The sequence below is a fragment of the Polyergus mexicanus genome, unplaced genomic scaffold, assembly GCF_030449975.1.
Source record: "Polyergus mexicanus isolate NDT 795.1 unplaced genomic scaffold, iyPolMexi1.0 SCAF_17, whole genome shotgun sequence".
In the NCBI taxonomy this organism is placed as follows: Eukaryota; Metazoa; Arthropoda; class Insecta; order Hymenoptera; family Formicidae; genus Polyergus; species Polyergus mexicanus.
This window is the reverse complement of record NW_027223337.1, coordinates 2,911,312-2,932,956: the sequence shown is the minus strand read 5'-3', so window position 1 is coordinate 2,932,956 and position 21,645 is coordinate 2,911,312. Positions and strand designations below refer to the sequence as shown.

The 21,645-nt window shown below is 63.4% G+C and overlaps 3 protein-coding genes and 3 pseudogenes across 3 annotated transcripts; all 6 read right to left on the bottom strand.

Moving 5' to 3' along the window:
• Positions 1 to 2,995: 2,995 nt before the first annotated feature.
• LOC138940932 (U2 spliceosomal RNA) lies at positions 2,996 to 3,175 on the bottom strand (annotated as a pseudogene).
• On the bottom strand, positions 3,001 to 8,224 carry LOC138940819 (uncharacterized). Its single transcript, XM_070310040.1, has 2 exons — positions 3,848 to 8,224; positions 3,001 to 3,108 (listed from the first exon to the last, which is right to left on the bottom strand). The coding sequence occupies exons 1-2, from the start codon at positions 8,222 to 8,224 to the stop codon at positions 3,001 to 3,003; spliced, it is 4,485 nt and encodes a 1,494-aa protein (XP_070166141.1).
• Positions 8,225 to 9,453: 1,229 nt separating this feature from the next.
• On the bottom strand, positions 9,454 to 9,633 carry LOC138940931 (U2 spliceosomal RNA; annotated as a pseudogene).
• LOC138940818 (uncharacterized) lies at positions 9,459 to 14,697 on the bottom strand. The gene is made up of 2 exons (XM_070310039.1): positions 10,318 to 14,697; positions 9,459 to 9,566 (listed from the first exon to the last, which is right to left on the bottom strand). The coding sequence occupies exons 1-2, from the start codon at positions 14,695 to 14,697 to the stop codon at positions 9,459 to 9,461; spliced, it is 4,488 nt and encodes a 1,495-aa protein (XP_070166140.1).
• A 1,220-nt stretch (positions 14,698 to 15,917) lies between these two features.
• Positions 15,918 to 16,097, bottom strand: LOC138940930 (U2 spliceosomal RNA; annotated as a pseudogene).
• On the bottom strand, positions 15,923 to 21,161 carry LOC138940816 (uncharacterized). Its single transcript, XM_070310038.1, has 2 exons — positions 16,782 to 21,161; positions 15,923 to 16,030 (listed from the first exon to the last, which is right to left on the bottom strand). Exons 1-2 carry the CDS (start codon positions 21,159 to 21,161, stop codon positions 15,923 to 15,925), a joined length of 4,488 nt encoding a protein of 1,495 aa, XP_070166139.1.
• Between the last annotated feature and the right edge of the window lie 484 nt (positions 21,162 to 21,645).

Here is a 21,645-nt window from a genome sequence, read left to right as displayed (position 1 = left end):
CCGGCCGGTGCCGGCCCCCTCCTAACGCCGTCTCGCGCCGGCACTCCCCCCTCACCCCGACGCGCCCGCGCCTCACGCGACCGATCCGGACGGTCGCGGGCGCCGGGTGCACCCCCGCCAACCGCTCTCGCTGCATCCTCCCCGAAGAAGGTGGCGACAGCAGCCGCCACCTCCTCCAGGTCCGCAATCGAGGCGACGGCCTCCACCCGCCAGACCAGCGCGTCACGAGCAGCCACACGTTGCCGCCTGTGCTGTCTTGCGACAGCCGCAGGGGCCGGTTGGCCACCGGACGGCAAGCCGGGCGGGGGGTTAGCACGCCGCGGGTTTCGGTGGTGCCCCCCGCCCCCGCTCCTAGGGACCGGCGGTGCCTCACCGCTCGCTCCGGGGCCGCCGATTGCGGGAACGCCCCGCCGACGGCCCATCACCCCAAGGACACCAACCTGGGCACTCGGATGTCCCGCGATGCTTTCTTCAGCACGCTCTCCCGGTGCCCCCTCCACGCTGGTCCCCGGCTGTGGGATGCCCGCAGCAACCCCTCGAACGGAGCGGACCATCGTCCGCTGCAAGACGACCGAACACGGTCGTAGGTTAGGCGTCGTTGTTACATTCGCCGGCGTTTGTGGCGGATGACCGGGCGTCCGCCTCAGCCCCACCGGCGTCGGACCATCGCTCCCGCTGGAGTCGCCGCTCCACCTCCTCCTCGCTCTTCTTCCCACGCACCTCCTCCACGGCCCACCCGAGTCCCCCTCGTCCTCCGATGGTGATGAGGGGGGCGCCGCTCCTTGATGCCGCCGCTCCTCCCGCCCCGGTGTTGAGGGGGTTGAAGGAAGGCGCATCCCGCCGACCACCTCCAACGGTGACCCCTCCAGGATGGTAGGGAGGGGGGAGGGTCTCGATGGAGTGACCCTCCCCGCGGTGTACCCCGTGGCCATCACGGGGGACCCGCAAGTCGATGTGGTCACCGTCTGGGTGGTCAGCGTGGCGGATCCCGACGCCGCAGGCACAAATGGTGGTGTAATGACCCCCGCGCACACGCCGCAGATGGAAGGCGGCGTGGTGGGGGTCATTCGGGGGGGCGGGGTCCCTCGTTGCGGGGTGGGCGTCCTCGCCCCACCCCTCGCCCCCCCGGATGCCTGCAGCGTCAGCGCGGCACTGAGATTCCGTACCGCGGTGCCGGCTGGGGATGTCATCGCCGGCTGGGCCCCTCTGGTGTTCCTCCCTGAGGAAGGGGGCCCCCGCGGTACGCCCCTGGCCGATGGTCGGGCCAGGGGGCCCGTCTGTAAAGCGCGCTTCTCGACCGGCACGCTTGACGCCCGAGATCTGCTCCTTGTTGTAGGACCCCCACAGGATGTCGTCGGGGGGGTCCTCTCGGGCGTCCTCCTCCATGCGCCCCCCATGCCGCCGAAGGATGGAGATTCGGCGGCAGGGGACCTCCTGGGGGGCGCGCGTGCCGGCCTGGATGCGCCGCTCTTCACGAGAGGCGCGCTCGTGGAACGCCGCAAATTCCTATTAAACGAGGGCCCCGCCTGGCTGGTGGTGGACGGCGGGGCCCCTGCGGCACTCCCTGTAGATGATTTGCCCCCGCTGGATGGTCTGCGGGGGCTTTTGCGCGCCTCTCTTGCCGCTTGTCCGGACGGGCATCTCCTATTGGCCGCGCCATCTTGTCCTGTGGATCCGCCATAAGACTGTGGATGCGCCTTACCTTTAGTTGCGGCGGCCGACGTCCTCCTAGTGGCGGCACCCAATATGGCGGCTGTCATGGCGGCCTGAGATGTCAAAATGGCCGCCCCACGTGTTGATGTTGTGGCCAGCGACGGAGATGTTCTTCGTGTCGCTGGCCCCGCTGCGGTGACAGCCGCGTAGGAGGGGGACTCTCCTGCTGCTCCTGGTGACCGGGATGTTCCTGCGGATGCTGTTGTTGTTGCAGGTGGTGTTACTCGTGACGTCGTGGCCGCGGAGTGCGACGTGGGTGGCCGCGAGGAGGCGAGGCTTCGCGACGATGGTCCAGCCGACGCCGATGCAGATGGGGCCGATGCAGAGGCCCGGGTCCGCACACCTGAAACACCACCAATATTATTCAGAGTTCTCTGTGCTCCGCGTACTGTGCGACACGCAGCTTCCGTCCGGGGGACGTGCTCCTTCTCAAAATGTTCTTTAACACGACGATAGGGGACCGCGCCTGTCCCCCTAAAGTTACATATTGAGCACACGTACGCTATTGTGTCCCCCGGATGGAATTTACGAATATGACGCGACAAATGCTGCGTGTCGCAGAAATCGCCCCTCGACCTGACGTTTCTGTCTGTGCTCCCCCAGCATCGCGGGCAACACACCCGCTCCGCCAGGGGATAAGTCAATACGACTTCGAGCGGGCTCTGCGCCATAACAATAAATTAATAATAAATAAAACAAAAACAATTAATAAAATTACGACGCGCGGCAAGCACGGAACCCCGCGCGCGGAACGCGGAGGCGGCACGTGGCGGGATAACCTACACACGTGTGTATGCAGGCACCCCGCGGCGGCGGATCGCGATGCGGCGCCCCGCCGTCACAACAACAGGTGCAACGATGCACCGCCGCACCGCGATGCACCACACGCACGCACCACACCCGCGCACCGCACACTCACCGCACTGCCGCACGTCACTCTCGGCGCAGAGCCCCAGGTCGAGGGAGCCCTGACCACAAAACTTCGCGGAGCACACGCGTCGCGGCACTTCACTTATACGCGCGCGGACACGAAAACACAAGTCGCTTCCCGGCAAAACGAATATCGCGGACACTCACTCGCGGAATATATAAATATACAATAAATAAAACTCTTCTCTGAGCTAAGTCTAACACTCTAAAGCCCACGCGCGAGAGAGAGGTTAGGTGCGCGTAGGCACCCCAGGGATCCAGCGTATCGCACCGATCTTCGGAAAACCTGGTGCAAGCAGGTTATCTGCCACGGGGTTGATACCTAATAACCTGATGGGGTTGTGCTTTACCAGATTATTAGGCCGTTCCTGACGGTACTGCAATGCCAGGCCGACCCGCGGCAGAGTCGGAGCAAGCTCCGGTCACCCGCCAGGTTCCAAAAATCAGTTTAATATTCTGAATCCCCTATGGGGATTGTATCAGATATTAAGCTGATAAGAACAGATAAATTGCCGTTTATTTCACAATTAATGTTCCCCGGGGGGACAGCACCCCCCCGGGGTGCGAAGTACAATAAAAAGCGGCAATTAGCCGCGCGCAAAATTAATTAAAATTATGGGCGGGGGACATTGGCCCCCCCCGCCAGTGGGCATTACAACTAACGCTCTGGGGGGGCACTAGCCTCCCCCAGGTCGGAAGAATAAAAATATGATAATAAATTGCCCCGGCTGACAGACCGGGGCAATGTATATCAAATCACAGCAACCGCCCCCGGGCCAATCACAGATAAAGGGTCGATAAAAAAGACCCGGGGGCGCGCACGCGGCAATAAATAAAATTAAATATGTAAAACGCGACGCATTCATACTCGACTAAAAAATAATATTAGGTACGCGGCATTCACACTCGGGACAGACAGGCCCACACAACATGCAATAAAATATAAAAACACAACAGGGTAAAATAATAAATGGAGCAGGGCAAGACCCTGCTCCCTCGCCGCCGCGAGCAAATAAATAAATAAAAGTGGGCAAGACAACGCACTTAATAAATTACGCGACACACATACTCGAGACGCAGAATAACGAGGACGTTGGAAGCGCCGCACCTACGCATTGGTGGGCCAACGCCGGCGAATCGCGCGGGGGGGTGTCGCGAGCACCCCCTCAGCCGAGGGGCGGGAGGGAGCGGCGTACTGGCGCACGCCAGACACATGCTCCACGTAAATGTCCCTAGACCAGCGAATGGTATCCGAGACCATGAGGCGGCGCATCATCGAGGCGTAGGCGTTGCCAATCCTCAGCACCCTCAGTACCGCCTCATTCCTCGGATCCCACGAGCCAAGGGCACCGACGACGAAGGCCGTCACTACGACGCGATATCCCCGCCGCTGGAGCTCCTCAGCCAAGGGCGAGTATTTGGCGACTTTCCTCGCCCTAGCCTCATCGAAGGACACCCAGCGGTTTTCAAAGGGGATCGTCACGTCGCAGATGACGACACACTTGGAGCGCTCGTGCCAGACCACAAGATCGGGCCGTAGCTCCCCAAGTTCGCCCTCCATGCCCTCCACCCGCCGGTTTACCCGCTTCTCCCCAGGCATACGGCAAGCCTTCCAGAGGCGGTGCAAGACGGTGTCATGTCTCAGCTGGATGGCGGCGGAATGCACCCCGCAGTGCCCTAAAACGTGGGGAAGGGTCTCGGCTGCTGCCCCGCAACGCCGACACCTTCTGTCCGCCTCCCCCCAACGGCGTGCACCGTTGAGCGGGAGGACGTCCAATTTGGCGCGGTGTATAAAACGCCAGTCGGCGAAGCGAGTGAAGCTGCCGCCGCGGACATAGTGATTGCTCACACCCGCCCGCGACGACACCTCGAACACCTTCCCCTGATCGGGTTTACGCAACAGCGTACCCGCGTAAAATGCCGCCACCGCTGAGCGCAGACGAGTGACCACCTGGTTACGGGCTCCAGGTGGCACCTTTACCGCGTCGCCTCCGGGACGTCGGCACCCGACAATGAGCTCCTCGGTCGCCTCACACCATTCCCACCGAAGGGACAACCTCTCAGACTGCCTCCGCGCGGCATTCCGAGCCGTCGACCACAGGGAGCGCTCCCCTCCCTCGCGTAACCTCCCCTCCTGCGAACCAGAAAGGAAGGCCGCGATGTCCTCGTTGGTCGGAGGACCGCCAATCCGTCTGGCCACAACTCCCCGCAGAGACGCCCACGCGAGCGCCCTGACCGTCGCGTCGCCAGCCGTAAGCATACGGAAGACGTGCGCGACGGACAGGACGTCCGCGAGGTCAGCTAGCGGAAGTAGCCCACAACCCCCGCGTTTCGGGGGGAGGTAGACCACCTCCGCGCTGGCTCTCTGCGGGAGGTTGAGCCAGGCCTTGGCTTTACGGCGGATCTCTAGGTCCGCCGCCTTCAGGGGACGCTTCTCCACTGTGGCCCCCCGCAGCAGAAAGTCCATACGCGGCAGGATGTTGGTTGCCACTACCTCCAGTTTCTGCCACGGAGCAAGGAGGGATCGGTCAACCGCGCGAAGATCCTCAAGGAGGCCCCCGATAGTCGCGAATGGAGTTTGGTCGACCGAGCAACCCGTCGGGATACCGAGATGGTGATACGGCTCACCGGACGCAAGGGGATGGACGGGCTCTCCCTGGATTTCGAAGGTCGTCGGTAGGACCCTGCTGCCTGCTCCTGCACCGATGTGCAGGGTGGCACATTTAGCAGGGTTGAACCGCAACCCCACCGACGATGCTCCGTCCTCTGCAGCAGCCAGAAGCCGCTGCATTCCCTCGGGCGTATCGGCAACGAGTGCAATGTCGTCCGCATACGCTAAAACGCTAAAGCGCGAGCCCAATAGATCGAACCCCGCATCGACGTCGGTAATTGCACGCAGTACCGAGTCGATAGCGAGGTCAAATACTATCGGGCTCAGCGGACAACCTTGCCGAACCCCCGAGCGAACAGGGATGGGGTCGGTGAACCCGTCGGCCGCGCGCACCCGCGTGGTGCATCCCTCATACATGGACTGCCATGTACGAACGATGCCCCCCGGCACCCCGGAGCGAACGAGAGCTCGGCGGATCACCGCGTGCGGGACCGAACCAAACGCGTTGGAAAGGTCCAGCCACGCGACGACCGCCTGCCGCCTAGTCCTCCGCGCATCAGTCAGGATCTCCTGCAGGACAAAGTTGTGCTCAAAGCACCCCTCGTCCCGCAGGAATCCCTTCTGTGCCGGACTAAGCTTGTTGTTGGTGACCGCCCAGTCGGTCAGACGATCGGCAACGAGCGCCGCGAAAAGTTTGGGGGCAGTGTCCCCCAGCGCGAGAGGGCGCCAGTTTTCCAACATATCCCGGTCGCCTTTCTTATACACCAATACGGTGTTGGAGGTCTTCCAGGACGCTGGGACTGCCTCGAGCCGATAACACGCATTAAATAATGCGGTGAGGAGCCGCACTCCCGGATCCGCTCCACGAAGGTCACGGTAAGTGATACCGTCGGGACCCGGCGCAGAGTTGGTCATGCGCCGGAGCCGACGGTCCACCTCCAACTCCGTGAAGGGATCCAGGAGCGCGGACTCCCCCTCATCGGCCAAGGGGTCAGCGCGCTCCACCTCCGCGCCCAGATTGTCCAGGAGTTCGCCGCCGCGGTACAGCCCTTCGAAGTACGCCTGAACCCGCTGTCTCGGCACTTGGCACGATTCAGCGGGCCCCTGCAGCACTTCTCGGACCGCCTTGCGACGGTTCGCCCTGTACAAAGCCTGAATGCGCGTAGCTTCGCGCACCCAGCCCCCGCGTCCTTCTCCCTGCTGCTGGGGACCGGCCGGTGCCGGCCCCCTCCTGACGCCGTCTCTCGCCGGCACTCCCCCCTCACCCCGACGCGCCCGCGCCTCACGCGACCGATCCGGACGGTCGCGGGCGCCGGGTGCACCCCCGCCAACCGCTCTCGCTGCATCCTCCCCGAAGAAGGTGGCGACAGCAGCCGCCACCTCCTCCAGGTCCGCAATCGAGGCGACGGCCTCCACCCGCCCGACCAGCGCGTCACGGGCAGCCACACGTTGCCGCCTGTGCTGTCTTGCGACAGCCGCAGGGGCCGGTTGGCCACCGGACGGCAAGCCGGGCGGGGGGTTAGCACGCCGCGGGTTTCGGTGGTGCCCCCCGCCCCCGCTCCTAGAGACCGGCGGTGCCTCGCCGCTCGCTCCGGGGCCGCCGGCTACGGGGACGCCCCGCCGACGGCCCATCACCCCAGGGACACTTACTTGGGCACTCGGATGTCCCGCGATGCCTTCTTCAGCACGCTCTCCCGGCGCCCTCTCCACGCTGGTCCCCGGCTGTGGGATGCCCGCGGCAGCCCCTCGAACAGAGCGGACCAATGTCCGCTGTAGGACGACCGAACACGGTCGTAGGTTAGGCGTCGTTGTAGTATTCGCCGGCGTTTGTGGCGGATGACCGGGCGTCCGCCTCAGCCCCACCGGCGTCGGACCATCGCTCCCGCTGGAGTCGCCGCTCCACCTCCTCCCCGCTCTTCGCCCCACGCACCTCCTCCACGGCCCACCTGAGTCCCCCTCGTCCTCCGATGGTGATGAGGGGGGCGCCGCTCCCTGATGCCGCCGCTCCTCCTGCCCTGGTGTTGAGGGTGTTAAAGGAAGGCGCATCCCGCCGACCACCTCCAACGGTGACCCCTCCAGGATGGTAGGGAGGGGGGAGGGTCGTGATGGAGTGACCCTCCCCGCGGTGTACCCCGTGGCCATCACGGGGGACCCGCACGTTGATGTGGTCACCGTCTGGGTGGTCAGCGTGGCGGATCCGGACGCTGCAGGCAATAACGGCGGTGTAATGACCCCCGCACACACGCCGCAGATGGAAGGCGGCGTGGTGGGGGTCATTCGGGGGGGCGGGGTCCCTCGTTGCGGGGTGGGCGTCCTCGCTCCACCCCTCGCCCCCCCGGATGCCTGCAGCGTCAGCGCGGCACTGAGATTTCGTACCACGGTGCCAGCTGGGGATGTCATCGCTGGCTGGGCCCCCCTGGTGTTCCTCCCTGAAGAAGGGGGCCCCCGCGGTACGCCCCTGGCCGATGGTCGGGCCAGGGGGCCCGTCCGTGGCGCGCACTTCTCGACCGGCACGCTGGACGCCCGAGATCTACTCCGTGTAGTTGGACCCCCACAGGATGTCGTCGGGGGGGTCCTCTCGGGCGTCCTCCTCCATGCGCCCCCCATGCCGCCGAAGGATGGTGATTCGGCGGCAGGGGACCTCCTGGGGGGCGCGCGTGCCGGTCTGGATGCGCCGCTCTTCACGAGAGGCGCGCTCGTGGAACGCCGCAAATTCCTGTTAAATGAGGGCCCCGCCTGGCTGGTGGATGACGGCGGGGCCCCTGCGGCACTCCTCGTCGTTGATTTGCCCCCGCTGGATGGTCTGCGGGGGCTTTTGCGCGCCTCTCTTGCCGCTTGTCCGGACGGGCATCTCCTATTGGCCGCGCCATCTTGTCCTATGGATCCGCCATTATCCTGTGGATGCGCCTTACCTCTAGTTGCGGCGGCCGACGTCCTCCTCGTGGCGGCGCCCGAAATGGCGGCTGTCATGGCGGCCGATCCCAAGATGGCCGCTCCACGTGTTGTTGTGGCCAGCGACGGAGATGTTCGACGTGTCGCTGGCCCCGCTGCGGTGACAGCCGCGTAGGAGGGGGACTCTCCTGCTGCTCCGGATGTTCGGGATGCTCCTGTGGATGTTGTGGATGTTGCAGGTGGTGTTGCTCTAGATGTCGTGGCCGCGGAGTGCGACGTGGGTGGCCGCGAGGAAGTGTGGCTTCGCGACGATGGTCCAGCCGACGCCGATGCAGATGGGGCCGATGCAGAGGCCCGGGTCCGCACACCTGAAACTCCACCAGAATTAGTCAATGTTCTTTGTGCTCCGCGTATATTGCGACACGCAGCTTCCGTCCGGGGGACGTGCTCCTTCTCAAAATGTTCCTTGACACGTCTATAGGGGACCGCGCCTGTCCCCCTAAAGTTACATATTGAGCACACGTATGCTATCGTGTCCCCCGGGTGGAATTTTCTGATATGACGCGACAAATGCTGCGTGTCACAGAAGTCGCCCCTCGACCTGACATTTCTGTCAGTACTCCCCCAGCATCGCGGACAACACACCCGCTCCGCCAGGGGGTACGTCAATACGACTTCGAGCGGGCTCTGCGCCATAACAATAAATTAATAATAAATAAAACAAAAACAATTAATAAAATTACGACGCGCGGCAAGCACGGAACCCCGCGCGCGGAACGCGGAGGCGGCACGTGGCGGGATAACCTACACACGTGTGTATGCAGGCACCCCGCGGCGGCGGATCGCGATGCGGCGCCCCGCCGTCACAACAACAGGTGCAACGATGCACCGCCGCACCGCGATGCACCACACGCACGCACCACACCCGCGCACCGCACACTCACCGCACTGCCGCACGTCACTCTCGGCGCAGAGCCCCAGGTCGAGGGAGCCCTGACCACAAAACTTCGCGGAGCACACGCGTCGCGGCACTTCACTTATACGCGCGCGGACACGAAAACACAAGTCGCTTCCCGGCAAAACGAATATCGCGGACACTCACTCGCGGAATATATAAATATACAATAAATAAAACTCTTCTCTGAGCTAAGTCTAACACTCTAAAGCCCACGCGCGAGAGAGAGGTTAGGTGCGCGTAGGCACCCCAGGGATCCAGCGTATCGCACCGATCTTCGGAAAACCTGGTGCAAGCAGGTTATCTGCCACGGGGTTGATACCTAATAACCTGATGGGGTTGTGCTTTACCAGATTATTAGGCCGTTCCTGACGGTACTGCAATGCCAGGCCGACCCGCGGCAGAGTCGGAGCAAGCTCCGGTCACCCGCCAGGTTCCAAAAATCAGTTTAATATTCTGAATCCCCTATGGGGATTGTATCAGATATTAAGCTGATAAGAACAGATAAATTGCCGTTTATTTCACAATTAATGTTCCCCGGGGGGACAGCACCCCCCCGGGGTGCGAAGTACAATAAAAAGCGGCAATTAGCCGCGCGCAAAATTAATTAAAATTATGGGCGGGGGACATTGGCCCCCCCCGCCAGTGGGCATTACAACTAACGCTCTGGGGGGGCACTAGCCTCCCCCAGGTCGGAAGAATAAAAATATGATAATAAATTGCCCCGGCTGACAGACCGGGGCAATGTATATCAAATCACAGCAACCGCCCCCGGGCCAATCACAGATAAAGGGTCGATAAAAAAGACCCGGGGGCGCGCACGCGGCAAAAAATAAATAAAATTAAATATGTAAAACGCGACGCATTCATACTCGACTAAAAAATAATATTAGGTACGCGGCATTCACACTCGGAACAGACAGGCCCACACAACATGCAATAAAATATAAAAACACAACAGGGTAAAATAATAAATGGAGCAGGGCAAGACCCTGCTCCCTCGCCGCCGCGAGCAAATAAATAAATAAAAGTGGGCAAGACAACGCACTTAATAAATTACGCGACACACATACTCGAGACGCAGAATAAATACGAGACGAGGACGTTGGAAGTGCCGCACCTACGCATTGGTGGGCCAACGCCGGCGAATCGCGCGGGGGGGTGTCGCGAGCACCCCCTCAGCCGAGGGGCGGGAGGGAGCGGCGTACTGGCGCACGCCAGACACATGCTCCACGTAAATGTCCCTAGACCAGCGAATGGTATCCGAGACCATGAGGCGGCGCATCATCGAGGCGTAGGCGTTGCCAATCCTCAGCACCCTCAGTACCGCCTCATTCCTCGGATCCCACGAGCCAAGGGCACCGACGACGAAGGCCGTCACTACGACGCGATATCCCCGCCGCTGGAGCTCCTCAGCCAAGGGCGAGTATTTGGCGACTTTCCTCGCCCTAGCCTCATCGAAGGACACCCAGCGGTTTTCAAAGGGGATCGTCACGTCGCAGATGACGACACACTTGGAGCGCTCGTGCCAGACCACAAGATCGGGCCGTAGCTCCCCAAGTTCGCCCTCCATGCCCTCCACCCGCCGGTTTACCCGCTTCTCCCCAGGCATACGGCAAGCCTTCCAGAGGCGGTGCAAGACGGTGTCATGTCTCAGCTGGATGGCGGCGGAATGCACCCCGCAGTGCCCTAAAACGTGGGGAAGGGTCTCGGCTGCTGCCCCGCAACGCCGACACCTTCTGTCCGCCTCCCCCCAACGGCGTGCACCGTTGAGCGGGAGGACGTCCAATTTGGCGCGGTGTATAAAACGCCAGTCGGCGAAGCGAGTGAAGCTGCCGCCGCGGACATAGTGATTGCTCACACCCGCCCGCGACGACACCTCGAACACCTTCCCCTGATCGGGTTTACGCAACAGCGTACCCGCGTAAAATGCCGCCACCGCTGAGCGCAGACGAGTGACCACCTGGTTACGGGCTCCAGGTGGCACCTTTACCGCGTCGCCTCCGGGACGTCGGCACCCGACAATGAGCTCCTCGGTCGCCTCACACCATTCCCACCGAAGGGACAACCTCTCAGACTGCCTCCGCGCGGCATTCCGAGCCGTCGACCACAGGGAGCGCTCCCCTCCCTCGCGTAACCTCCCCTCCTGCGAACCAGAAAGGAAGGCCGCGATGTCCTCGTTGGTCGGAGGACCGCCAATCCGTCTGGCCACAACTCCCCGCAGAGACGCCCACGCGAGCGCCCTGACCGTCGCGTCGCCAGCCGTAAGCATACGGAAGACGTGCGCGACGGACAGGACGTCCGCGAGGTCAGCTAGCGGAAGTAGCCCACAACCCCCGCGTTTCGGGGGGAGGTAGACCACTTCCGCGCTGGCTCTCTGCGGGAGGTTGAGCCAGGCCTTGGCTTTACGGCGGATCTCTAGGTCCGCCGCCTTCAGGGGACGCTTCTCCACTGTGGCCCCCCGCAGCAGAAAGTCCATACGCGGCAGGATGTTGGTTGCCACTACCTCCAGTTTCTGCCACGGAGCAAGGAGGGATCGGTCAACCGCGCGAAGATCCTCAAGGAGGCCCCCGATAGTCGCGAATGGAGTTTGGTCGACCGAGCAACCCGTCGGGATACCGAGATGGTGATACGGCTCACCGGACGCAAGGGGATGGACGGGCTCTCCCTGGATTTCGAAGGTCGTCGGTAGGACCCTGCTGCCTGCTCCTGCACCGATGTGCAGGGTGGCACATTTAGCAGGGTTGAACCGCAACCCCACCGACGATGCTCCGTCCTCTGCAGCAGCCAGAAGCCGCTGCATTCCCTCGGGCGTATCGGCAACGAGTGCAATGTCGTCCGCATACGCTAAAACGCTAAAGCGCGAGCCCAATAGATCGAACCCCGCATCGACGTCGGTAATTGCACGCAGTACCGAGTCGATAGCGAGGTCAAATACTATCGGGCTCAGCGGACAACCTTGCCGAACCCCCGAACGAACAGGGATGGGGTCGGTGAACCCGTCGGCCGCGCGCACCCGCGTGGTGCATCCCTCATACATGGATTGCCATGTACGAACGATGCCCCCCGGCACCCCGGAGCGAACGAGAGCGCGGCGGATCACCGCGTGCGGGACCGAACCAAACGCGTTGGAAAGGTCCAGCCACGCGACGACCGCCTGCCGCCTAGTCCTCCGCGCATCAGTCAGGATCTCCTGCAGGACAAAATTATGCTCAAAGCAACCTTCGTCCCGCAGGAATCCCTTCTGGGCCGGACTAAGTTTGTTATTATTGACCGCCCAGTCGGTCAAACGATCGGCAACGAGCGCCGCGAAAAGTTTGGGGGCAGTGTCCCCCAGCGCGAGAGGGCGCCAGTTCTCCAACATGTCCCGGTCACCTTTTTTGTACACCAATACGGTGTTGGAGGTCTTCCAGGACGCTGGGACTGCCTCGAGCCGATAACACGCGTTAAACAACGCGGTGAGGAGCCGCACTCCCGGATCCGCTCCACGAAGGTCACGGTAAGTGATACCGTCGGGACCCGGCGCAGAGTTCGTCATACGCCGGAGCCGACGGTCCACCTCCAACTCCGTGAAGGGATCCAGGAGCGCGGACTCCCCCTCATCGGCCAAGGGGTCAGCACGCTCCACCTCCGCGCCCAGGCCGTCCAGGTGTTCCCCGCCGCGGTACAGCCCTTCGAAGTATGCCTGAACCCGCTGTCTCGGCACTTGGCACGATTCAGCGGGCCCCTGCAGCACTTCTCGGACCGCCTTGCGACGGTTCGCCCTGTACAGAGCCTGTATGCGCGTAGCTTCGCGCACCCAGCCCCCGCGCCCTTCTCCCTGCTGCTGGGGACCGGCCGGTGCCGGCCCCCTCCTGACGCCGTCTCTCGCCGGCACTCCCCCCTCACCCCGACGCGCCCGCGCCTCACGCGACCGATCCGGACGGTCGCGGGCGCCGGGTGCACCCCCGCCAACCGCTCTCGCTGCATCCTCCCCGAAGAAGGTGGCGACCGCAGCCGCCACCTCCTCCAGGTCCGCAATCGAGGCGACGGCCTCCACCCGCCCGACCAGCGCGTCACGAGCAGCCACACGTTGCCGCCTGTGCTGTCTTGCGACAGCCGCAGGGGCCGGTTGGCCACCGGACGGCAAGCCGGGCGGGGGGTTAGCACGCCGCGGGTTTCGGTGGTGCCCCCCGCCCCCGCACCTAGAGACCGGCGGTGCCTCGCCGCTCGCTCCGGGGCCGCCGGTTGCGGGAACGCCCCGCCGACGGCCCATCACCCCAAGGACACCAACCTGGGCACTCGGATGTCCCGCGATGCTTTCTTCAGCACGCTCTCCCGGTGCCCTCTCCACGCTGGTCCCCGGTTGTGGGGTGCCCGCAGCAACCCCTCGAACGGAGCGGACCATCGTCCGCTGAATGACGACCGAGCAAGGTCGTATGTTGGGCGTCGAAGTTGGATTCGCCGGCGTTTGTGGCGGATGACCGGGCGTCCGCCTCAGCCCCACCGGCGCCGGATCGTCGCTCCCGCTGGAGTCGCCGCTCCACCTCCTCCTCGCTCTTCGCCCCACGTGCCTCCTCCACGGCCCACCAGAGTCCCCCTCGTCCTCCGATGGCGATGAGGGGGGCGCCGCCCCTTGTTGTTGCCGCCGCTCCTCCTGCCCGGGTGTTGTGGGGGTTGAAGGAAGGCGCATCCCGCCGACCACCTCCAACGGTGACCCCTCTAAGATGGTAGGGAGGGGGGAGGGTCGTGATGGAGTGACCCTCCCCGCGGTGTACCCCGTGGCCATCACGGGGGACCCGCATGTCGATGTGGTCACCGTCTGGGTGGTCAGCGTGGCGGATCCCGACGCTGCAGGCAAAGCTGGAGGTGTAATGACCCCCGCGCACACGCCGCAGATGGAAGGCGGCGTGGTGGGGGTCATTCGGGGGGGCGGGGTCCCTCGTTGCGGGGTGGGCGTCCTCGCACCACCCCTCGCCCCCCCGGATGCCTGCAGCGTCAGCGCGGCACTGAGATTCCGTACCGCGGTGCCAGCTGGGGATGTCATCGCTGGCTGGGCCCCTCTGGTGCTCCTCCCTGAAGAAGGGGGCCCCCGCGGTACTCCCCTGGCCGATGGTCGGGCCAGGGGGCCCGTCCGTGGCGCGCACTTCTCGGCCGGCACGCTCGACGCCCGAGATCTACTCCGTGTAGTTGGACCCCCACAGGATGTCGTCGGGGGGGTCCTCTCGGGCGTCCTCCTCCATGCGCCCCCCATGCCGCCGAAGGATGGTGATTCGGCGGCAGGGGACCTCCTGGGGGGCGCGCGTGCCGGTCTGGATGTGCCGCTCTTCACGAGAGGCGCGCTCGTGGAACGCCGCAAATTCCTATTAAATTGGGGCCCCGCCTGGCTGGTGGATGACGGCGGGGCCCCTGCGGCACTCCTCGTTGCAGTTTTGCCCCCGCTGGATGGTCTGCGGGGGCTTTTGCGCGCCTCTCTGGCCGCTTGTCCCGACGGGCATCTCCTATTGGCCGCGCCATCTTGCCCTGTGGATCCGCCATTATCCTGTGGATGCGCCTTACCTCTAGTTGCGGCGGCCGACGTCCTCCTCGTGGCGGCGCCCGAAATGGCGGCTGTCATGGCGGCCGATGATCCCAAGATGGCCGCCCCGCGTGTTGTTGTTGTGGCCAGCGACGGGGATGATCTTCTTGTCGCTGGCCCCGCTGCGGTGACAGCCGCGTAGGAGGGGGACTCTCCTGCTGCTCCTGGTGTTGTGCGAGCTCCTGGGGATGATGTGGATGTTGCAGGTGGTGATGTTCGTGACGTCGTGGCCGCGGAGTGTGACGTAGGTGGCCGCGAGGAAGTGTGGCTTCGCGACGAAGCTCCAGCCGACGCCGATGCAGATGGGGCCGATGCAGAGGCCCGGGTCCGCACACCTGAAAGCCCACCATTATTAGATAATGTTCTCTGTGCTCCGCGTACTGTGCGACACGCAGCTTCCGTCCGGGGGACGTGCTCCTTCTCAAAATGTTCTTTGACGCGTCTGTACGGGACCGCGCCTGTCCCCCTATAATTACAAATGGAGCACACGTATGCTATAGTGTCCCCCGGGTGGAATTTACGGATATGTCTAGATAAATGCTGCGTGTCGCAGAAATCGCCCCTCGACCTGACATTTCTGTCCGTACTCCCCCAGCATCGCGGACAACACACCCGCTCCGCCAGGGGGTACGACAGGACGACTTCGAGCGGGCTCTGCGCCATAATAATAATAAATAAATAAATAAATAAACAAATAATAAAATAAAGACGCGCGGCAAGCGCGGAACCCCGCGCGCGGAACGCGGAGGCGGCACGTGGCGGGATAACCTATGCAGGCACCCCGCGGCGGCGGATCGCGATGCGGCGCCCCGCCGCTACAACAACAGGTGCAACGATGCACCGCCGCACCGCGATGCACCACACGCACGCACCACACCCGCGCACCGCACACTCACCGCACTGCCGCACGTCACTCTCGGCGCAGAGCCCCAGGTCGAGGGAGCCCTGACCACAAAACTTCGCGGAGCACACGCGTCGCGGCACTTCACTTATACGCGCGCGGACACGAAAACACAAGTCGCTTCCCGGCAAAACGAATATCGCGGACACTCACTCGCGGAATATATAAATATACAATAAATAAAACTCTTCTCTGAGCTAAGTCTAACACTCTAAAGCCCACGCGCGAGAGAGAGGTTAGGTGCGCGTAGGCACCCCAGGGATCCAGCGTATCGCACCGATCTTCGGAAAACCTGGTGCAAGCAGGTTATCTGCCACGGGGTTGATACCTAATAACCTGATGGGGTTGTGCTTTACCAGATTATTAGGCCGTTCCTGACGGTACTGCAATGCCAGGCCGACCCGCGGCAGAGTCGGAGCAAGCTCCGGTCACCCGCCAGGTTCCAAAAATCAGTTTAATATTCTGAATCCCCTATGGGGATTGTATCAGATATTAAGCTGATAAGAACAGATAAATTGCCGTTTATTTCACAATTAATGTTCCCCGGGGGGACAGCACCCCCCCGGGGTGCGAAGTACAATAAAAAGCGGCAATTAGCCGCGCGCAAAATTAATTAAAATTATGGGCGGGGGACATTGGCCCCCCCCGCCAGTGGGCATTACAACTAACGCTCTGGGGGGGCACTAGCCTCCCCCAGGTCGGAAGAATAAAAATATGATAATAAATTGCCCCGGCTGACAGACCGGGGCAATGTATATCAAATCACAGCAACCGCCCCCGGGCCAATCACAGATAAAGGGTCGATAAAAAAGACCCGGGGGCGCGCACGCGGCAAAAAATAAATAAAATTAAATATGTAAAACGCGACGCATTCATACTCGACTAAAAAATAATATTAGGTACGCGGCATTCACACTCGGAACAGACAGGCCCACACAACATGCAATAAAATATAAAAACACAACAGGGTAAAATAATAAATGGAGCAGGGCAAGACCCTGCTCCCTCGCCGCCGCGAGCAAATAAATAAATAAAAGTGGGCAAGACAACGCACTTAATAAATTACGCGACACACATACTCGAGACGCAGAATAAATACGAGACGAGGACGTTGGAAGTGCCGCACCTACGCATTGGTGGGCCAACGCCGGCGAATCGCGCGGGGGGGTGTCGCGAGCACCCCCTCAGCCGAGGGGCGGGAGGGAGCGGCGTACTGGCGCACGCCAGACACATGCTCCACGTAAATGTCCCTAGACCAGCGAATGGTATCCGAGACCATGAGGCGGCGCATCATCGAGGCGTAGGCGTTGCCAATCCTCAGCACCCTCAGTACCGCCTCATTCCTCGGATCCCACGAGCCAAGGGCACCGACGACGAAGGCCGTCACTACGACGCGATATCCCCGCCGCTGGAGCTCCTCAGCCAAGGGCGAGTATTTGGCGACTTTCCTCGCCCTAGCCTCATCGAAGGACACCCAGCGGTTTTCAAAGGGGATCGTCACGTCGCAGATGACGACACACTTGGAGCGCTCGTGCCAGACCACAAGATCGGGCCGTAGCTCCCCAAGTTCGCCCTCCATGCCCTCCACCCGCCGGTTTACCCGCTTCTCCCCAGGCATACGGCAAGCCTTCCAGAGGCGGTGCAAGACGGTGTCATGTCTCAGCTGGATGGCGGCGGAATGCACCCCGCAGTGCCCTAAAACGTGGGGAAGGGTCTCGGCTGCTGCCCCGCAACGCCGACACCTTCTGTCCGCCTCCCCCCAACGGCGTGCACCGTTGAGCGGGAGGACGTCCAATTTGGCGCGGTGTATAAAACGCCAGTCGGCGAAGCGAGTGAAGCTGCCGCCGCGGACATAGTGATTGCTCACACCCGCCCGCGACGACACCTCGAACACCTTCCCCTGATCGGGTTTACGCAACAGCGTACCCGCGTAAAATGCCGCCACCGCTGAGCGCAGACGAGTGACCACCTGGTTACGGGCTCCAGGTGGCACCTTTACCGCGTCGCCTCCGGGACGTCGGCACCCGACAATGAGCTCCTCGGTCGCCTCACACCATTCCCACCGAAGGGACAACCTCTCAGACTGCCTCCGCGCGGCATTCCGAGCCGTCGACCACAGGGAGCGCTCCCCTCCCTCGCGTAACCTCCCCTCCTGCGAACCAGAAAGGAAGGCCGCGATGTCCTCGTTGGTCGGAGGACCGCCAATCCGTCTGGCCACAACTCCCCGCAGAGACGCCCACGCGAGCGCCCTGACCGTCGCGTCGCCAGCCGTAAGCATACGGAAGACGTGCGCGACGGACAGGACGTCCGCGAGGTCAGCTAGCGGAAGTAGCCCACAACCCCCGCGTTTCGGGGGGAGGTAGACCACTTCCGCGCTGGCTCTCTGCGGGAGGTTGAGCCAGGCCTTGGCTTTACGGCGGATCTCTAGGTCCGCCGCCTTCAGGGGACGCTTCTCCACTGTGGCCCCCCGCAGCAGAAAGTCCATACGCGGCAGGATGTTGGTTGCCACTACCTCCAGTTTCTGCCACGGAGCAAGGAGGGATCGGTCAACCGCGCGAAGATCCTCAAGGAGGCCCCCGATAGTCGCGAATGGAGTTTGGTCGACCGAGCAACCCGTCGGGATACCGAGATGGTGATACGGCTCACCGGACGCAAGGGGATGGACGGGCTCTCCCTGGATTTCGAAGGTCGTCGGTAGGACCCTGCTGCCTGCTCCTGCACCGATGTGCAGGGTGGCACATTTAGCAGGGTTGAACCGCAACCCCACCGACGATGCTCCGTCCTCTGCAGCAGCCAGAAGCCGCTGCATTCCCTCGGGCGTATCGGCAACGAGTGCAATGTCGTCCGCATACGCTAAAACGCTAAAGCGCGAGCCCAATAGATCGAACCCCGCATCGACGTCGGTAATTGCACGCAGTACCGAGTCGATAGCGAGGTCAAATACTATCGGGCTCAGCGGACAACCTTGCCGAACCCCCGAACGAACAGGGATGGGGTCGGTGAACCCGTCGGCCGCGCGCACCCGCGTGGTGCATCCCTCATACATGGATTGCCATGTACGAACGATGCCCCCCGGCACCCCGGAGCGAACGAGAGCGCGGCGGATCACCGCGTGCGGGACCGAACCAAACGCGTTGGAAAGGTCCAGCCACGCGACGACCGCCTGCCGCCTAGTCCTCCGCGCATCAGTCAGGATCTCCTGCAGGACAAAATTATGCTCAAAGCAACCTTCGTCCCGCAGGAATCCCTTCTGGGCCGGACTAAGTTTGTTATTATTGACCGCCCAGTCGGTCAAACGATCGGCAACGAGCGCCGCGAAAAGTTTGGGGGCAGTGTCCCCCAGCGCGAGAGGGCGCCAGTTCTCCAACATGTCCCGGTCACCTTTTTTGTACACCAATACGGTGTTGGAGGTCTTCCAGGACGCTGGGACTGCCTCGAGCCGATAACACGCGTTAAACAACGCGGTGAGGAGCCGCACTCCCGGATCCGCTCCACGAAGGTCACGGTAAGTGATACCGTCGGGACCCGGCGCAGAGTTCGTCATACGCCGGAGCCGACGGTCCACCTCCAACTCCGTGAAGGGATCCAGGAGCGCGGACTCCCCCTCATCGGCCAAGGGGTCAGCACGCTCCACCTCCGCGCCCAGGCCGTCCAGGTGTTCCCCGCCGCGGTACAGCCCTTCGAAGTATGCCTGAACCCGCTGTCTCGGCACTTGGCACGATTCAGCGGGCCCCTGCAGCACTTCTCGGACCGCCTTGCGACGGTTCGCCCTGTACAGAGCCTGTATGCGCGTAGCTTCGCGCACCCAGCCCCCGCGCCCTTCTCCCTGCTGCTGGGGACCGGCCGGTGCCGGCCCCCTCCTGACGCCGTCTCTCGCCGGCACTCCCCCCTCACCCCGACGCGCCCGCGCCTCACGCGACCGATCCGGACGGTCGCGGGCGCCGGGTGCACCCCCGCCAACCGCTCTCGCTGCATCCTCCCCGAAGAAGGTGGCGACCGCAGCCGCCACCTCCTCCAGGTCCGCAATCGAGGCGACGGCCTCCACCCGCCCGACCAGCGCGTCACGAGCAGCCACACGTTGCCGCCTGTGCTGTCTTGCGACAGCCGCAGGGGCCGGTTGGCCACCGGACGGCAAGCCGGGCGGGGGGTTAGCACGCCGCGGGTTTCGGTGGTGCCCCCCGCCCCCGCACCTAGAGACCGGCGGTGCCTCGCCGCTCGCTCCGGGGCCGCCGGTTGCGGGAACGCCCCGCCGACGGCCCATCACCCCAAGGACACCAACCTGGGCACTCGGATGTCCCGCGATGCTTTCTTCAGCACGCTCTCCCGGTGCCCTCTCCACGCTGGTCCCCGGTTGTGGGGTGCCCGCAGCAACCCCTCGAACGGAGCGGACCATCGTCCGCTGAATGACGACCGAGCAAGGTCGTATGTTGGGCGTCGAAGTTGGATTCGCCGGCGTTTGTGGCGGATGACCGGGCGTCCGCCTCAGCCCCACCGGCGCCGGATCGTCGCTCCCGCTGGAGTCGCCGCTCCACCTCCTCCTCGCTCTTCGCCCCACGTGCCTCCTCCACGGCCCACCAGAGTCCCCCTCGTCCTCCGATGGCGATGAGGGGGGCGCCGCCCCTTGTTGTTGCCGCCGCTCCTCCTGCCCGGGTGTTGTGGGGGTTGAAGGAAGGCGCATCCCGCCGACCACCTCCAACGGTGACCCCTCTAAGATGGTAGGGAGGGGGGAGGGTCGTGATGGAGTGACCCTCCCCGCGGTGTACCCCGTGGCCATCACGGGGGACCCGCATGTCGATGTGGTCACCGTCTGGGTGGTCAGCGTGGCGGATCCCGACGCTGCAGGCAAAGCTGGAGGTGTAATGACCCCCGCGCACACGCCGCAGATGGAAGGCGGCGTGGTGGGGGTCATTCGGGGGGGCGGGGTCCCTCGTTGCGGGGTGGGCGTCCTCGCACCACCCCTCGCCCCCCCGGATGCCTGCAGCGTCAGCGCGGCACTGAGATTCCGTACCGCGGTGCCAGCTGGGGATGTCATCGCTGGCTGGGCCCCTCTGGTGCTCCTCCCTGAAGAAGGGGGCCCCCGCGGTACTCCCCTGGCCGATGGTCGGGCCAGGGGGCCCGTCCGTGGCGCGCACTTCTCGGCCGGCACGCTCGACGCCCGAGATCTACTCCGTGTAGTTGGACCCCCACAGGATGTCGTCGGGGGGGTCCTCTCGGGCGTCCTCCTCCATGCGCCCCCCATGCCGCCGAAGGATGGTGATTCGGCGGCAGGGGACCTCCTGGGGGGCGCGCGTGCCGGTCTGGATGTGCCGCTCTTCACGAGAGGCGCGCTCGTGGAACGCCGCAAATTCCTATTAAATTGGGGCCCCGCCTGGCTGGTGGATGACGGCGGGGCCCCTGCGGCACTCCTCGTTGCAGTTTTGCCCCCGCTGGATGGTCTGCGGGGGCTTTTGCGCGCCTCTCTGGCCGCTTGTCCCGACGGGCATCTCCTATTGGCCGCGCCATCTTGCCCTGTGGATCCGCCATTATCCTGTGGATGCGCCTTACCTCTAGTTGCGGCGGCCGACGTCCTCCTCGTGGCGGCGCCCGAAATGGCGGCTGTCATGGCGGCCGATGATCCCAAGATGGCCGCCCCGCGTGTTGTTGTTGTGGCCAGCGACGGGGATGATCTTCTTGTCGCTGGCCCCGCTGCGGTGACAGCCGCGTAGGAGGGGGACTCTCCTGCTGCTCCTGGTGTTGTGCGAGCTCCTGGGGATGATGTGGATGTTGCAGGTGGTGATGTTCGTGACGTCGTGGCCGCGGAGTGTGACGTAGGTGGCCGCGAGGAAGTGTGGCTTCGCGACGAAGCTCCAGCCGACGCCGATGCAGATGGGGCCGATGCAGAGGCCCGGGTCCGCACACCTGAAAGCCCACCATTATTAGATAATGTTCTCTGTGCTCCGCGTACTGTGCGACACGCAGCTTCCGTCCGGGGGACGTGCTCCTTCTCAAAATGTTCTTTGACGCGTCTGTACGGGACCGCGCCTGTCCCCCTATAATTACAAATGGAGCACACGTATGCTATAGTGTCCCCCGGGTGGAATTTACGG

Bases quoted from the DNA above. Each gene is read 5' to 3' on its own strand.
- LOC138940819 (XM_070310040.1), bottom strand. From the start codon at position 8,224: ATGACAGCCGCCATTTCGGGCGCCGCCACGAGGAGGACGTCGGCCGCC. The intron at 3,109-3,847 runs GTGCGCCAGTAC...CAATCCCCATAG, and splicing joins ACGTGGAGCATGTGTCTGGC to GGGATTCAGAATATTAAACT.
- LOC138940818 (XM_070310039.1), bottom strand. From the start codon at position 14,697: ATGACAGCCGCCATTTCGGGCGCCGCCACGAGGAGGACGTCGGCCGCC. The intron at 9,567-10,317 runs GTGCGCCAGTAC...CAATCCCCATAG, and splicing joins ACGTGGAGCATGTGTCTGGC to GGGATTCAGAATATTAAACT.
- LOC138940816 (XM_070310038.1), bottom strand. From the start codon at position 21,161: ATGACAGCCGCCATTTCGGGCGCCGCCACGAGGAGGACGTCGGCCGCC. The intron at 16,031-16,781 runs GTGCGCCAGTAC...CAATCCCCATAG, and splicing joins ACGTGGAGCATGTGTCTGGC to GGGATTCAGAATATTAAACT.